At 39.9% G+C, this 16,893-nt stretch overlaps 4 protein-coding genes across 6 annotated transcripts; 3 read left to right on the top strand and 1 right to left on the bottom strand.

Annotated features, from left to right (window-relative positions):
- Positions 1-1,547: 1,547 nt before the first annotated feature.
- LOC106407297 (probable sucrose-phosphate synthase 2) lies at positions 1,548-6,614 on the top strand. The gene is made up of 14 exons (XM_013848138.3): positions 1,548-1,702; positions 1,829-2,068; positions 2,152-2,241; positions 2,402-2,643; positions 2,723-2,786; positions 2,871-3,563; positions 3,670-3,786; positions 3,901-4,032; positions 4,143-4,319; positions 4,573-4,626; positions 4,702-4,764; positions 4,861-5,769; positions 5,863-5,990; positions 6,124-6,614. The coding sequence occupies exons 2-14, from the start codon at positions 1,871-1,873 to the stop codon at positions 6,398-6,400; spliced, it is 3,144 nt and encodes a 1,047-aa protein (XP_013703592.1). The 5' UTR covers positions 1,548-1,702; positions 1,829-1,870; the 3' UTR covers positions 6,401-6,614.
- Positions 6,615-7,254: 640 nt separating this feature from the next.
- Positions 7,255-10,635, top strand: LOC106407469 (probable glycosyltransferase At5g25310). Its single transcript, XM_013848335.3, has 4 exons — positions 7,255-8,271; positions 8,377-8,552; positions 9,381-9,729; positions 9,806-10,635. The coding sequence occupies exons 1-4, from the start codon at positions 8,026-8,028 to the stop codon at positions 10,472-10,474; spliced, it is 1,440 nt and encodes a 479-aa protein (XP_013703789.2). The 5' UTR covers positions 7,255-8,025; the 3' UTR covers positions 10,475-10,635.
- On the bottom strand, positions 10,501-14,178 carry LOC106407468 (ACT domain-containing protein ACR2). 3 transcript variants are annotated; one of them, XM_013848332.3, is made up of 9 exons: positions 13,928-14,178; positions 13,770-13,838; positions 12,595-12,691; positions 12,452-12,503; positions 12,260-12,374; positions 12,109-12,176; positions 11,319-12,029; positions 11,135-11,239; positions 10,501-11,042 (listed from the first exon to the last, which is right to left on the bottom strand). In XM_013848332.3, exons 3-9 carry the CDS (start codon positions 12,663-12,665, stop codon positions 10,674-10,676), a joined length of 1,491 nt encoding a protein of 496 aa, XP_013703786.1. In that variant the 5' UTR covers positions 12,666-12,691; positions 13,770-13,838; positions 13,928-14,178; the 3' UTR covers positions 10,501-10,673. The 3 variants fall into 3 exon arrangements, with proteins under 3 accessions (XP_013703786.1, XP_048617907.1, XP_022562817.1); XM_048761950.1 differs by having other exon boundaries at positions 12,595-12,682; XM_022707096.2 differs by lacking the exons at positions 13,770-13,838; positions 13,928-14,178 and having other exon boundaries at positions 12,595-13,760.
- Positions 14,179-15,596: 1,418 nt separating this feature from the next.
- LOC106410194 (glycosyltransferase BC10-like) lies at positions 15,597-16,445 on the top strand. The gene has a single exon (XM_013850678.3). The coding sequence runs from the start codon at positions 15,597-15,599 to the stop codon at positions 16,443-16,445; it is 849 nt and encodes a 282-aa protein (XP_013706132.2).
- Positions 16,446-16,893: the final 448 nt, after the last annotated feature.

The following is a 16,893-nucleotide window of genomic DNA, read 5'->3' as shown; positions in this document are numbered from 1 at the left end:
AACTATGAAGGAATGCATCTTAAATTTGCATTGTTCTAGTATTATTTTTTGGACTATTGTTTCAAATCCAAAGTAAATAGGTGGTTTAAAAATAGAAGTGTGACAGCTTATGTGATACCTGAAAAAGCGCAGACGTAAAAGTACTTAACAGGAGATGCACACTTTTTGCTTTTAAACTTTATACACCGAGTACGTAACGCAGTACTTAACTGAAAAAAAAACTCTTAAAACTTATATACATTACTCTCTCTCTTTCATTATAAGTGTCGTTTTAAATTTCGGCACACGGATTAAAAAACAATTAATTTTGTACATTTTCTATAAAAAAACATTATTACCTATACACATAAACATATTTCAACCAATAAAAAACTAAATTTTGCATTGAAAATCGAAAACGACACTTATTTTGTAACGAAAAAAATTATCTAAAACAACACTTAATATGAAACGGAGGGAGTATTTCTTTTTCTTCAACGAAATAGTTAACCCTTAGTTATTAGTATGGAAATTGCATTCATTAACCAAACAAAAAAACTATAATTCACTAACTAATCAAAATAACATCTTCTCTTCCTATATATATATATTTTTTTTTTCCGTCAATATGTTTTTAATATTAAAGGGTACGGGCCAAACCCAGGAAAATTACAATAAAAGCCCAGAATAAAAACCCAAACTCGATAACCAATTGGGCCCATAACCCTCCGGCACAACTTGAGAAACCCTAATCTCATAACCGGATAGAGCCGCCTCGAATGTCCAGCTTTTTCAATGCGAGGACACGTGTTGCCATCCTCGACGACGAGGGGGCACGTGTCACACGGGCGTCTCATCTCCACCACATCTCATCCTCGCCGGAGATCAGCCTTCAGATCTCTCGACCAAAAGGAGCTCCGCAGCTCCACCAAACCTCACCGCAAACATCTTTGGGCCTCTAAAACCGGAGAGAATCGATCGCCATGGCGAGATCTCCTCCACCACCGTTCACCGCAACCACCCAAAGAAAATATCACATGCAACATAACCGTTTCCACCGGAGAACTTCACTCTCCTCCGACGAGAGCATAAACAACAACCTAAAATTAAAGCGATGAGATAAAATTAAACTAAAAGGACCAAACCCTAAAGGACTAGGGGACGAGATTCGGCGACGCGAAGCTGTGATAGCCTTCACCCCCCGGAGACTAGAGCCGACGACGGCGGAACTAAGGAAGCTTCCCCGCCACGACGCGCCGACTTCTCTTCCTATCTTTCTATCCTCTTTCTACAAAACTAATTTATTTATTTTATTTCTTTGGTTATAAGTTATTTCGCAAATAAGCCTTTTTTTAGTATACAAAAAAACAGTTAACCCTAGCTGCACTCTCTTGAGTTATATTGGGTTACAGATCAAGGCAAAAGCCCAACAGAAAAAAGAATTAGATACCTAAGACGACTACTAATTAGGAATTAGCAACCCTAAACGCCAAACACAAAAAAGGAAGACGCGGCCCAGAAACAAAAGGCCCTAATTGTTTTTTTTTTTAATTAAATTTTAAAATCGAAGAGTATAAATGAAGGTAAAAAATAAAACTTTCTCCCTTTTTCCAGATACATCTCCCAATCACGCGTCCCCTCCCGCTTCTCACTCATGCGTAGGGAAACTCGAAGCTTCCACTTCCAAAAAAAACTGATCTCTCTGACTCTCTCGATATCCTCTGTAACTCCATCTCCCATCTCTCTCTTCCTACGATCGCTTGATCCATCTCCCTTTCCTCGTAACCTGCATTCATATTTTCGAAATCAAAGTGTAATTGATTCTGATCGGACGAAGTATATTCTGCAGGACCGGCTCTAGTTTTTCCATTTCTCGTTCAGATCGCGGAGAATGGTGGGAAACGACTGGGTGAACAGCTACCTGGAGGCGATCCTCGCCGCGGAGCCGGGGATCGGCGATTCCAAATACAGCGACTCCAAATCCTCGCTGCTTCTAAGAGAGCGTGGCCATTTCAGTCCCACTCGTTATTTCGTCGAGGAGGTCATCACTGGATTCGATGAGACTGATCTCCACCGCTCTTGGATTCAGGTATACACTTACACTACACTCTCGTCTCATCCCTCTCTTTTGATTTTTTTTTTTACTTTTATCGTTGGATTGGTTCTGCACAGGCTGCTGCAACTAGAAGTCCGCAGGAGAGGAACACGAGGCTTGAGAATCTCTGCTGGAGGATTTGGAATCTCGCTCGCCAGAAGAAGCAGGTTGATCATGATAGTTGTTTCAATCTTTTTGATTATTTGTTTCTGTGAATTGTGTTAAAGAGTAATCTGAGATACTGTTAGAAGAATCGTTATTGTGTTTACTCTTTCTTGATTTTTTTTTTTTTGTCCTTAGTCAACATTTGTTGTGTGATTCACTTAGGTTGCAGGGAAGTATGCTAAGCGTACTGCTAAACGTCATCTCTTGCGAGAGAGAGCACGCTTGGAGGCTACTGCTGATATGTCAGAGGACTTATCCGAAGGAGAGAAAGCTGACGTGCCTGGTGAGATTCTTACTCCTACTGATAGCAGCAAAGGGAGAATGTCTCGGATCAGCTCTGTTGATGTGTTTGAGAGCTGGTTTGCTCAACCCAAAGAAAAGAAGCTCTACATCGTCTTAATAAGGTATATATATATGTTACTTGATTGAAATTTTCAACACATTAGAAGCTAATGGTGGTTTTATTTGGAGCTCTTCTTGCAGTCTTCACGGTTTGATACGAGGTGAAAACATGGAGCTTGGTCGAGATTCTGATACCGGTGGACAGGTTGGCTTTCTGCAATGTTTATTTCATTCAACTTGTATTTTTTTTTTTTTTTCACACAGCGTTTAACGTTTTACTGGCAAACAGGTGAAGTATGTTGTGGAACTTGCAAGGGCTTTGGGATCAATGCCGGGAGTCTACCGGGTTGATTTGCTGACCCGTCAGGTATCAGCACCGGACGTTGACTGGAGCTATGCCGAACCTTCTGAGATGCTTAATCCTCTGGACACAGACACAGATCAGGAGCATGGAGAGAGTAGTGGAGCTTATATAATCCGTATTCCATTCGGTCCAAAAGATAAATATGTAGAGAAAGAGCTCCTCTGGCCTCACATCCCTGAGTTTGTTGACAGGGCGCTTAGCCATGTCATGCAGATGTCCAAAGCTCTTAGTGAGCATATCGGTGGTGGGAAACCGGTTTGGCCTGTTGCTATTCACGGGCACTATGCAGATGCAGGCGACTCCACCGCACTTCTCTCGGGGGCTCTAAATGTACCGATGGTTTTCACCGGACATTCTCTTGGTCGTGATAAGCTAGAGCAACTCCTGAAACAAGGCCGGCCGAAAGAAGAGATAAATTCTAACTACAAAATAATGAGGCGGATTGAGGCAGAGGAGCTGTGCCTTGATGCCTCTGAGATCATTATCACTAGCACAAGGCAAGAGATAGAAGAGCAGTGGCGTCTTTATGATGGTTTTGATCCAGTTTTGGAGCGGAAACTCAGGGCCAGGATGAAAAGGGGTGTGAGCTGTCATGGCAGGTTTATGCCTCGCATGGTGGTAAGTATCACCTCCATCCTGTCTTCTTAGTTACTCTCTGCTACAGGTGATTTCTGTTTCTGAACATTTCTTTGTGTTGATTGGTAGCTTTGTTGTCTTAATGTAGGTGATTCCTCCAGGAATGGAATTTCATCACATTGTACCACATGATGTGGATAACGATGGGGAAGGAGTAAGAGACGATGAGAATCCACAATCTCCTGATCCGCCAATTTGGTCTGAGGTTTGTAAAATCTTGGACCAATAAACACTTTTGTTTCATCATGTCGTGACAGTGTTACCTGCAAGTTGTTTCAGTGCTACCTTTATATTTACTGTAAACTCTTCACTTGGGCAGATTATGCGTTTCTTTTCTAACCCACGCAAGCCCATGATACTCGCTCTTGCTCGGCCAGACCCTAAGAAAAACTTGGTAACTCTAGTCAAAGCATTTGGAGAATGTCGTCCATTAAGGGAACTTGCTAACCTTGTAAGTCATCTTCTTTATCTTCTCTTTCGAAGAAATCTATGATCCGCTTTTAGTTTTCATGGGCAATGTTTCACTTTTGCACATTTTTTTTGTTTCTCTTTTAATTGCAGACTTTGATAATGGGAAACCGAGATGATATCGATGAATTGTCTAGCACCAATGCTTCGGTGCTCCTTTCAATTCTGAAACTGATCGACAAGTATGATCTTTATGGTCAAGTGGCAATGCCTAAGCATCACAAACAATCTGATGTGCCAGAGATTTACCGCTTAGGAGCCAAAACAAAAGTAAGGTTCTAGACTCTATACAGTTCTTACCGATACTTTTCTCTTCATAGCTCATTTCTGTCCCAATTTATCCATCGTTGTGTCTTTTGACTCTTTAACTGATATAGTAATATGGGTTCTGAAAGTATAACTTTACTTCATAGTCCATTCAGCCAATAAAAATTTTCAACGTATAGGATGTTAGCTTGTATTTCTGCAGCTGTTACTCTAAAGCAGTTTGTTCATCCATCTTATCTCAAATCATTTTTCTCAGGGAGTTTTTATCAATCCAGCTGTGATTGAACCATTTGGACTGACTCTAATTGAGGTAACTGTCTTTGTTTTCTCTTAAGTGTTCTGTTCTCTGTCATTCTATCTTTTGACCAAGCGATGTGCCTAACAGGCAGGAGCTCATGGATTGCCCATTGTTGCAACAAAAAATGGAGGTCCCGTCGACATTAACCGGGTTTATATCTCCCCATATTACAGAATAACTTTACATTTGTGATCCTATACTTCCATGAAATAAACCTTCTGATAAAATGGTCTAATTAATTGACAGGTTCTTGACAATGGTCTTTTGGTTGACCCTCATGATCAGCAAGCTATAGCTGATGCTCTCCTGAAACTAGTTTCAGACAAAAATCTCTGGACAAGATGCAGACAGAACGGCCTAAAAAACATACACCTATTTTCTTGGCCAGAGCACTGCAAGACCTACCTGTCTCGAATAGCAGCGTGCAAGCAAAGACATCCTCAGTGGCAGAGCACTGATTTTGAAAACTCTGACCCTGATTCACCTAGTGATTCCCTCAGAGACATCAATGATATCTCTCTGAACCTAAAACTTTCCTTAGACGGAGAGAAAGGAGAAGGTAAGAGCACCAATTTAGATGCTGAAGAGAACTCTGGTGAAAGAAAATCGAAGCTAGAGAAAGCTGTTTCAACACTGGCGCCAAAGAGCACATCGACGGACAAGGTCTATGGAAGTGGCAAGATTCCGACACTTAAAAAACGGAAGTATATCTTTGTTATCTCCGTGGACTGTGACAAAGCCTCAGATCTTCTTGAAGTGGTTAAAACAGTTACTGATGTGGGCGGAAGAAACGGGTCTTCGATAGGATTCATCCTCTCAACTTCAATGAATATATCCGAGACTCATTCCACGATTCTTTCAGGAGGATTAAACCCTCAAGATTTTGACGCCGTGATCTGCAACAGTGGAAGTGAACTCTACTTCACATCATCTGCATCTGAAGACAAGAACAAACTACCTTATGCGCTAGAATCAGATTACCATTCACACATAGAGTACAGGTGGGGAGGAGAGAGCCTGAGAAAGACTTTGGTCCGTTGGATCAGTTCAGTACACGAGAAGAAGAAGGGGCAACATGATGGCGAGATTCTATCGGAAGATGAATCTTCCTCATCTAACTATTGCCTATCTTTCAAAGTCAAAGAGCCGACTTTGGTAAAATAAAACTCGATAATTATACAATATGTATTCCCTCAACTTTGAGTATTCCTAACGTGGTGGGTTGGCTACATATGATGCTCTTGGCAGGTACCTCCGGTAAAGGAGCTGAGAAAGTTGATGAGAGTTCAGGCTTTGCGTTGCAATGCAGTATACTGCAAAGGAGGAACTAAGCTGAACGTAATCCCCGTCCTTGCTTCACGATCTCAGGCCCTCAGGTATCTTCTGACTCTACTAGAAACATAGATGACTTCAAACGCTAATTTATGCATTGAAGTTTGCATTTCAAGATCTAGAACCTCTCTCATTCTGATCACCACACCAAAGAACTTACCTCTCTGGTTTCTTCAGGTATTTGCTGGTGAGGTGGGGAGTGGATTTATCGAAGATGGTGGTTTTTGTGGGAGACAGCGGAGACACGGACTACGAAGGGCTGGTTGGAGGAGTGCACAAGACAGTAATAGTCAAAGGTGTAGCTAGTGATGCAACCGCACGTGTGCTTCATGGCAACAGAAGCTACCCACTAGAGGACGTGACTCCAGTTAACAGTCCCAACATCACCGAAGCGGAACAATGTGACCGCGACTGCATTAAGGCTGCTCTTGAGAAGCTCGGCGTAAAAATCTGAGATATGAGGTTGCGTCCTTTGTATGATGATATGATGATAAAACATTAAAGGTACTTATATGAGGTTGCGTCCTTTGTATTCTTCCTTTTTCCTTGACTAATAAAACAAGTACCGTATGTTTTTTTCTTTATAAAAACTCGAGGGATCATTGGAAAAATAAGAGCCACTATATTGAGTTATTTCCACAATATATAGCAGCTTATACATTTAAATATTTATTATTTCTTCCGCTTCATTTTAATTGTCCTTCTAGGTTTATCATAGATTAAGAAAACATATGATTTTGTATATTTCCAAAATAAAATCACACTTAGTTATATATCTAACCATATTTTAACCAATAGAAAAAATAAATTGGAGAATCTTATTAATAAATTTTGTATTGAAACTCTAAAACGATACTTATTTTAAAACAAATTTTTTTTCATACTTTGACAGTTAAATCGAAACGGAAGGAATAGTAATTTGTATGAATACACCAATCCCCAATGATGTCTAAGGAGCTTTCGCTTTACGTAACTAATCTTGGGTAAAAAAAATCATATATCCTCTGTGCATCCCTCTGCCATGTGTGCTATTCATGAGAGCACATCTGCCGTTTAAAACAATTTATAGAAAAAACAGGATTTAGTGGGGAGAAAAACGGTGATGCGGGGAAAATAAAGATAAAACGTGCAATACACACAAGTCTTAAACTTTGTTGTTCCAAAACCAAAAAAAAAAAATATATTTAAATGTTCTCATTATAAAGATCAGTACTTGGATAAAGATATAACTACATTAATTCTATGGAAACTTTCTACGAAATTTGTATTGTTTGGACTGTTTTCTACTTTTCTTTTAAAAGTTTTAGGGAAGGGTGTGTTGCTGAATGACTGAATTTTAAAAGTTTCAGATTAAAGTTTTAAATGGTAAACTGTGACGGTACAGACCTAATAGTAATCAAAATCTACACCGCACTTCAATTAATAGTAATCAAAATCTATATATAAATATATATTCATTTGGTTTTGCTAATATTAAAACCATACTGCAACAATTTTCAATAAATTACGTCCAAGTGACACTTTAGGTTCTTCAAATTTTTCTTAAAACTTTATATTAAATTCTTAAATAATAACATGTAGGATAAAACCACATTAAAAAGTTGAACAACACGTACAAGAAATTATGAAATGATATATAGAAATTAAATTCATTCCAATGTGAATTCTCTTAAGTTTCTCCCTAGATGGATAAAAGAGGGTAATAAATGCTAAGAAATCAAGTAGAAAATTATAAAAAGGTATAAAATAACACCTTATATATGTTTCTCTTTTATGCAGTCAATGTTAAGAGACCAATTAAAAAAAGGGATAATAAGAACACATGAGATGAATCGTGTGGATTCATTCAAACGGTGCAAACTCGTATTATATAATTATAAAACACTTGTAAAAAAACTCCATTAACAACCAAAACCAAACTTCCTTCTCTCCGCGCCTATTCATCTCGTCACAAGGAGAGAGAGACTCACTCACTCACTCACTCTTCTTCTTCATCTCTCTCTCTTTCGATTTTCCCGGGAAAGGAAAATAATCGAACGCAGTATATGTCCTTCCTCTTTCGGAGAACAGAGAAGTAAAATGGATAAGCATCAGTACACGAGACTCTCTTTCCTATCGATCTGCGTCGGATCAATCGCACTCGTATTCGCGATCTCTCGCTGCTCGATCTCCTTCTTCGACTACTCTCTTCAGAAACTCGAGTTCTCTTTCCCTGAAAGCGAGCTGCGACGAAGCTTTTACAATGCGGGGGACGAAAACAGAGCCGTGGATTCTCGTGACGTCGTCTCTCAGCAGATCCTCTCCGTCAGATCGAGGAACGCCACTGTAAGCCTTCCTTCATCATCATCATCATGATCCGTTTTTTTTTTGTTAAATTCGAATTATCGTTGCGGTCCGGTTTAGTCATGTGAATGTGTGTGTTTGAATCAGTTGCGGAGTAAACCGGAGAAGAAGAATAAGCTAAACCGGAGAAGAACGGTGGAAGTAGGACTAAGCAAGGCAAGAGCTTCGATACGAGAAGCAGCTTCTTCTAACCGTAACGCTACATTGTTCAGCGTTGATCTTCCCAACGCACAAGTCTACCGTAATCCCTCGGCTTTATCTCAGTAAGTTTATTATTATTACTATCTTTTTTTTTTAAACTAAATTATTATTATTATATTTCATAAGTAAATATTTAAATAAGAGAAACTTTAGATTCAAGACAAAAGAAAAGGTCTTAAGCCTTCCAAAACTCTGAGTTAAAAACTTTGCTTTAACGATCATTTTTCTTGCACACGGCTAATATTTTTTCTGGCTTTGGCGTAGTAATTATTAAAAATAATCCTTCTAAGTGACGCTAAGAGTCGATATGAGTGTGGACCAATGAAACTCAAAAATTCTAAATTTGGTTATTGTTTGTATCGAAAGAGTTCACACACCGCATAGACACCACTAGTTTTTGTATCATAGTCTCTGAAAAAGTATATACTAAAATTACTTATTACTATTATTCATGATGAAACCCACTCACGATTCAAGAAACTCCTTTCACAAGCAAAATTCAATTCATTTTGAGGATATATATATAGACTATATAGGATATATGCTATACAAAACTTAGGCGGTGCAATTTAACTCTGCTACCGGATTAAGGTCTGTTATACGTCACTTTCTTTGCACATTTTGGCATTTTACCAATTGCGGCTCAGCAGCTATATTATTAGACTGCAGTTACAGTTTTATACTTATGTCATGACCTGCTTAATAATTGTATGGTGGTCCATAAACACTTTTAGTCAACACTTAGCTTTTTTTCAAAAAAAAAATTAACTTCAAATGCGCGTTCCAAGTGTCAGATAGCTGCAGCATGCAGTAGTATAGTAGTATCAAGGCAACAAAAACATTGATCTGTGAAAGATGCTGAATTTTAAAAAAAAAAAAAATTTAAACAGGAGTTACTTGGAGATGGAGAAGAGGTTTAAGGTGTATGTATACGAAGAAGGTGAGCCACCGTTAGTTCACGACGGACCTTGCAAGAGTGTATACGCGGTTGAAGGCAGATTCATTATGGAGATGGAGAAAAGTAGGACTAAGTTCCGTACATACGACCCTGACCAAGCCCATGTTTACTTCTTGCCCTTTAGTGTTACTTGGCTGGTCAGTTACTTGTACGAATATAACTTTGACGTTGAACCTCTCAGAACGTTTGCTTCTGACTACATCAGATTGATATCTAGTAAACACCCTTTCTGGAACCGAACCAGTGGAGCTGATCACTTCATGCTTGCGTGTCACGATTGGGTAATTTAACACTCTTATATATTCATGCTTGCGTGTCAAGACTGGTTGTTTTTTTTAATCGTTGATCCTAATGCAGGGACCTCTCACTTCAAAAGCCAATGAAGATCTCTTCAACAAATCAATCCGAGTCATGTGCAACGCAAACTCATCAGAAGGGTTCAACCCCGCAAAAGACGCGACTCTCCCTGAGATCAAACTCTACGGTGGTGAAGTTCATCCCCAACTCCGCCTCTCTAAAACGCTAATGACTTCCCCAAGGCCACACCTCGCCTTCTTCGCAGGTGGAGTCCACGGTCCGGTCCGTCCCATTCTCTTAGACCACTGGAAACAACGTGACCCTGACATGCCCGTGTTCGAATACCTTCCAAAACACTTGAACTACTACGACTTCATGAGAAGCTCAAAGTTCTGTTTCTGTCCCAGTGGCTACGAGGTAGCTAGCCCTAGACTCATCGAAGCCATCTACTCCGAGTGCATCCCCGTCATCCTCTCCGTTAACTTTGTCTTGCCCTTCAGTGATATCCTTCGCTGGGAGACTTTCTCTGTACAGGTCGACGTCTCAGAGATTCCGAGGCTGAAGGAGATTCTAACGTCCATCTCCGATGAGAAATACCAAAGTCTTAAACGTAATTTGAGGTACGTGAGGAGACATTTCGAGCTCAACGATCCACCTAAGAGGTACGATGCGTTTCACATGACGCTTCACTCCATTTGGCTACGTAGGCTTAACTTGAGGCTCACGTAAAGAGAGAACAGATACGTTAGCTCGTATAAAAAAAAACATTTTGTTAGCTTTCTTTTAACTCATGCTTCACAAGTGTAGTAGTACCATAACGTCTAGTATAGATAACTGGAGAACATACATTTGGTGTTATTACTATAAACCAATGGTGAGTTTATTGCAAACTTTCTAATCTTTTATACCAAACTACTTGAACTATTAATCATTTGGTCGGGACGAAGTTGTGTGAAAGTCGCTCTATCTGCGACCTTAGGATCTCACCGAGCGAGAAACGGTGTACTTGTGGTTGCTGTTGAGGTGCAGCCAAGGCTAGCTGTTCACGTCTGTCTTCTGGTCTGTCTTCATTCTTAACCTCGAGGTGGATAGGTCTCATCTCTTTCTTCACTGACTCCACAAACTCCATATCGATCTTGTTCCCGGAAATGTCTCTGACGTAAAAAGCGTTGAGAGACTTCTGTCCCTGTGTCTCCACGTCTGCACGAACAACAGTCAAGCCGTTCTCACGTAGCACACGAGATATATCAGAGAGTAAGCCAACTCTGTTCTCTGCACATAGCTCCAACTTCAACCCCTGCATTACCCACACACACACCACACATACACACCACAACTTGTTTTACCATTCTTAACTAGAGAAGTCAAGAAGGTCTTTTCTCTTTTTACCTCGCAAACACGACGTTCTATAGCAGCTTCAAGGCATTTCATCACACGCTCCTTCTCTCCTTCAGTGTTCAGCGCACGTCCATCGACGTGTCTTATGAAGTACTCCTACAAGGTTTTCAAAAAACCAAGACATAATAAACATTCAAACCCATCTAGAGAGAAGTTAAATGTTCTTTGTCCTAACCTGAAAAGCATCAGCACCATCAGACCGTAGAGCAGCGTGGAAGATAACGTACTGCATATCAATCAAAGTACATATCGTATCAAACATGAGTCTCCTCCGATCTTTAGACTTCACCGTCACTATCGAATACCCTCTATCTTCGCAACTCCCAATAGAAACACTCGTCGTCTTCCTCTCGCAGTACTCCACCTTAGACGAAAACAGCGACAGCGACGAAGCACCACAGAACGGCTCGTCGAAGTCTCTCACAGAGAGCATCAGCTGATGCAGCCGTCTCTCCACGTTGGAGTTCATACACCCTTTGCCTTGTCCAGCAAGAAACCTATCCGTCTCGTTCTCCTTGTGCCCCACGTGCGTCGAGTTGGAGGCGGGATCCGCTGTGGCGCGGATCACGGTGCTGAGGTGGTCCTCGATGGAAGCCAAGCGGCTGGGGTCGTCGATGGGAGCGTGAGTGCTGTCGTCGGAGACGTAGGCGATGCAGGCTAAGCGAGCGTTGTGGCTCCAAGCGTGAGCTTCTAAGACGTTGCAGTGTAAGTCGGCGAAAGCGGCGAATATCTCTGAGAAGAGGCCTGGTCTGTCTGTTCCTGTCATCTCTATCGCTGTGTGCTCACCATGATCAATCAATGGTGGTTCCAAAGGATTGTTGTTTGCGTTCTCATTGGCATCACTGGCTTTTACAGAGTCTGACTCTCGCCTACTCGTGCCAATGGCCTACATTACAAAACCACTCAAATCATCAAAGACAATAATATAAGTTTAGTAGTGAAGATATATAAGTTTAGGACCGAACATGTTTGATGTGGTTGATGACGGTTTTATCAGTGAGTTTACTGCCGTGCTCGTCTTTAACATGGAAAACTGCAAAACGAAAGTAAGTTAATCTCTTATTAGACTAATCAAGATTACATAGAATGAGGAAATGAGGAAAACTGGATAGGTACCATCCATGAACCATCCGCCATCAGAAGAGATGTAACTCTTGGTGATGATAAGATTCATGTCTGTCAAGATCTGCACCACTTCTAGAAGAAGTCCTTGCTTGTTCTCACTATTCACCTATATTTCATTATTAAACCATTTCAGATCAATGTACCAATGGATCCAATATGTTGCATGTAACCTTGTGTGCGTACCTTCACAACGGTGCAATCTTGGATGCTGTCGTTGTCTATGTAGACCCTGCATCTGTAAAATTACACACACCAAAGAAGGAGACGGTGTTGAAAAATTGTTCTTTGTAGGATTTGGAACAGAAGGAAGAGAGCAAAGAGCTTACGGTGGACCGTAAATGCGTTCACCAAGATTGTCAAAATCAGGATCAAAGTAAGGCCAGCAAACTTTCTGCATTGTCTCTACCAAACAATCTGTGATTCCTGTATTATAATTAGGGCAAGAGATGCAAGATGAAGAAGGAAGAGGTAACAGATTCTTTATATAACCCAGCAGATGCAGAGAGATGTGTGTATCCACCAGATATGATTTTGTATATAAGCGAAACCGTTTAGGCTAAAAGTGTAAAAGAAAAAGAAGAAGTTTGGTGTTTTAGACAGAGGAGGAAGAAGAGATGTCCACCTTCGAATACAAAGGATTTGACAAGATAGTCATTTTACTATGTTTAGGCTAAGGAGGGATTAGTATGTTATAACGTGTGGAAGAAGTTAGTTCTATTATAGATACATATGCAATGATGATAATGACAAAATCATTTCTCGATTCGGTTAAATATATATAGGGGTGGGAGTAGCAAAGAGTATAGGTCAAGAACTTGTCAAAGGTCAAATACAAGAAACGGTAAGAGACTTTAGTGAAAAAAAAAAAAACAAGGTGTTCCATGTTTTCTTGCTTCTTCTCCTCTCTTGTAATTTATCAACCGCCACATGTTTCCCTAAGTTTATGGAGCAATCAGAGCTGCAGAATCTCTGTTAATAATATACTAAAATCATTTTTCTAAATTTAGTAGAAGTGAGAGATCTTTAGCTCGATGTGAATAATCAAGAAGTCACACACACAAGAACGTGTGATCTCTTTACCCTTATCATTTGTACTATCTAATACTATGTAGTTAGCACTTCCACTGCATATATATATATATACAAAATACTGACCTAAGAATGTCATATTAACATGAAATGTATTCATGATGAAACCAACAATCCAAATGGTTAATATACCCATCTCAAATAACTTCTCTAATCAAAAACTGAAAAACCATTACTTAGAAGAATCTGAACATGCCTTCAAATTATAACGTTGATGAACCACAGTATATCAGAGAAAACTGCAAAGAAAACAATGGGGGTGTGGGTGTCTATCATCTAATCTCTACTTAAAGCCAACAGCAAAAAGGACATCCATTACTTAAAAGAGGCCATGCACAGATACACAGCAGCCACTGACAGATAGTTCAGATCACATAACTGAAGAAGAATATAAGTGGAAGAGTATCCTTACTTGAAGCATAAAGGAAGCGTTGGTGTGAAGCAAGTGAAGGGCATAGCGATGTTTAAGTCCTGCGAGAATCTGCCATGAAAATTCACTTCAGTTTTTAGAGTAAAAGCAGCTTAAGGCAGAAAGTAGAAACATCAGTTCTTATACTTAAAAGGAGAAACCTTTATAGATCAGTCTCTTCCCCCAAGTCTTAAAGGAGAAACCTTTATATATCAGTAGTCTCTTTCCCACACAAAAGGCAAAAAGCCAGTGCTCGAATCAAATCGAAAAACAGAAGAAGCAAAGGCAGTGTGAACTTATTTATTACGTAGAATCAAACTCCGTTTCTTCTTCACACTTGAATTAATCTTTTGCCTTCTTTCAGGAGCTCTGGTTTGCTTTTCCGGTGAGGCGGTGACGCCGTGAATATTTAATTAAATAATGACGCCACCGATTAATTCTCACTCTAATGTTGGGCTTCACATTGTTCGGGCCCATTAGTAGCAGCTTTAGTGAAAACAAATAATACAATTTCAGGATTTAAATCGTTACAGTAAAGGAGCTCTTGAGAGAAATTAGGTTAAACAAATTGTTGTTAAGAATATTAAAATACTTAATACGGTTCATAACATTTTATATACTGTAAACTGGGTCGATCTTTAGTTTGTTATACTTTTCGTGGACTTGTATAATTTCTTAGTGAGTTTATTCTTCTCCTGGTCTATTGTACTTTTTACTGGTATGTTCTTTTGAATAAAATATTATTTGAGTTTGGCGATGTGCAAGTCTTGTAACGGTGGATTCCATATATATATAAAGGTTGCATGATAACATGATAAGCTTTCTTCTTCAATACTATTTTAAGAGTTACATAAATATCTTGGGTTATTATTGATAACTCAGGATATCCGATGGTCGAGGCCCAATCGTTTAGTCTTCTGGAACATGTCTATTAGAGCATGTTTAATGAATGGTTCTTAGGATGAGGTTCTTAACGAAATATAAAAACCCGTTTTTAATTTTTAACTAAAAAAAACTCCCCCATTAAACATGCTCTTAGCGGCAGATAGATTTGATTGTTCGCAATGAAAATTAGATAATTATGTCGCTTGACCACCCAAACGGTAAAGTTGAATCCTGTAAGTTTCAAATCCAGAATGTTTAACACTTTTCCAAGTCCGCCGTGCATGTTTGATTAATATCTTGTGTTTTTCTTTGCAGTCATCACAATACTAGCAAGACCAAATTATTACAATAACATCTAATGTATCTCTGAAGATATGATACACGTAACAGATGACGAGATATATTCGTACTTAATTCCATTCAGTCGACCATCTTTAAATCAGACAACTTGAATTTTTTAGAACACAGCAAACTTTGTTTTATCCAACCTTAGATGCTCTCTTTAACAATTTATAATATTAGATTTTTGTTTTAATTTGAACACGTTGTAACACAGTTTTAAAGGATTACTGTTTGAAGCCAAAGATTAAATTCAGGAAAATTTATAAGAAAATAAAATGTGAGTAAAGTATCGTAAAAGAAAGAGTATGTGACAAAGGCCAAGGATCACGTTTTGGTAAACAAATGGGCCATGAAAAGAGCACAAAGCAAATAAAGCTTCTCACATTACAAACAATGTGATGGCCATACCATCTACGTTTCAGTTTTTTTTTTAATGACAAGAAAAGAAAAATAATACTGTCACAAAAGTTTAGCTAATATAAATAAGCCAAAGTTAAAGATTCACTGTTACATACATCGTGGAATGGTAAACAAATAATTCTAACATAAAATATGTTGGCTTTGTATTTCATTCTACTTGTTTGCGTGCCCTTAGCTATCATCATGACCTTCACGGCACCTCGGCTAGCCATCACTGTCGCCGTTAATCAACCGGCCTACTTAGTAATACAAAACTCTAGTACGACCTATACACCTCACCGAGTAGTTACTTCTCAGCAACTAAATAACGATGAGTTGCTGCTTCATCAAGCTTCTAAAGTCAATCCAAAACCACCACCTAAACTTCCCAAGAAGCTCGCTTTCATGTTCTTAACAACAACTTCTCTTCCATTAGCACCACTTTGGGAGCTTTTCTTCAACCAAACCTCTCATCACAAGTCTCTCTGCAACGTCTACGTGCATGCTGACCCGGCTCAAAAACAAAAACCAGACTTCTTCCGTAACCGGATCATACCGTCCTCAAAACCGGCTTACCGTCACACCCCAACACTCATCTCATCCGCGCGTCGTTTACTCGCTCACGCCCTTCTCGACGACCCTTCGAACTACATGTTCATCCTTCTCTCCCCTTCTTGCATCCCACTCCACTCCTTCAACTTCACTTACAACACACTCGCCTCCTCCACAAAGAGCTTCATCGAGATTCTCAACAACGAGCCAGGTTGGCACGACAGGTGGGCAGCGCGTGGCCCTTACGCGATGCTCCCCGAGGTTCAACCTGAGGAGTTTCGAATAGGCTCACAGTTCTGGACGCTGACAAGAAGCCATGCGCGGATGGTCGTGAGTGACGTGGAGATATGGTCCAAGTTCAACAAGCCTTGCGTAAGGAAAGACACTTGTTACCCTGAGGAGCATTACTTCCCTACTCTCCTCCACATGCGTGATCCACAAGGGTGTGTTTCCGCTACGCTCACGCACGTTGATTGGAGTGTTAGCGACCATGGTTATTAGAGTATATAAGATTGATTGAACCGGTGGTTTAATGTGAAAACCCGGTAGAATAGCTAGTATAAATACTGATGATGATTGTAGAATACACTTGAGTTGAATAATACAAGATTTTTACTCTGTAACAAACTCTCAAGAGAGACGTTGAGCTCGTTCTCTAATATGGTATCAGAGCGGTGAGATCTCCGCTTTCTGCTTCGTCGTTCCGCCGATCTGAGCTCCGATCACCTCCGTTTCTCTTTGATTTCAGCTCCGGTCATCTCTGATTCACGATTCGATGTTATGAGTCTTTCAGTCATCGTCATCGTCTTCGTTCGATCGATTCTTCTGGAGTTCTTTGCGATCTATCACTTCATCTCAGTGGTGATTGCTCTCACGTTCTTGCGATCTTTCGCTCATTGATTCCGTTTTCTCTGCTTCGTCGAATCTCGGATTCTTGTTTTTCTGATTT

Source organism: Brassica napus, chromosome C7 (genome assembly GCF_020379485.1).
Source record: "Brassica napus cultivar Da-Ae chromosome C7, Da-Ae, whole genome shotgun sequence".
NCBI lineage: Eukaryota > Viridiplantae > Streptophyta > Magnoliopsida > Brassicales > Brassicaceae > Brassica > Brassica napus.
The sequence above is the reverse complement of the archived record's forward strand: the minus strand, read 5'-3'. Positions and strand labels throughout refer to the sequence as shown.

Coding starts and splice junctions, on each gene's coding strand:
- LOC106407297 (XM_013848138.3), top strand. CDS start 1,871: ATGGTGGGAAACGACTGGGTGAACAGCTACCTGGAGGCGATCCTCGCC. Junction 2,644..2,722: donor CTCTACATCGTCTTAATAAG/GTATATATATAT, acceptor CTCTTCTTGCAG/TCTTCACGGTTTGATACGAG. Junction 5,770..5,862: donor AAGTCAAAGAGCCGACTTTG/GTAAAATAAAAC, acceptor TGCTCTTGGCAG/GTACCTCCGGTAAAGGAGCT.
- LOC106407469 (XM_013848335.3), top strand. CDS start 8,026: ATGGATAAGCATCAGTACACGAGACTCTCTTTCCTATCGATCTGCGTC. Junction 8,272..8,376: donor TCAGATCGAGGAACGCCACT/GTAAGCCTTCCT, acceptor TGTTTGAATCAG/TTGCGGAGTAAACCGGAGAA. Junction 9,730..9,805: donor TGCTTGCGTGTCACGATTGG/GTAATTTAACAC, acceptor ATCCTAATGCAG/GGACCTCTCACTTCAAAAGC.
- LOC106407468 (XM_013848332.3), bottom strand. CDS start 12,665: ATGCAGAAAGTTTGCTGGCCTTACTTTGATCCTGATTTTGACAATCTT. Junction 12,030..12,108: donor TCATCAACCACATCAAACAT/GTTCGGTCCTAA, acceptor TTTGTAATGTAG/GCCATTGGCACGAGTAGGCG. Junction 11,043..11,134: donor TAGAACGTCGTGTTTGCGAG/GTAAAAAGAGAA, acceptor TGGGTAATGCAG/GGGTTGAAGTTGGAGCTATG.
- LOC106410194 (XM_013850678.3), top strand. CDS start 15,597: ATGACCTTCACGGCACCTCGGCTAGCCATCACTGTCGCCGTTAATCAA.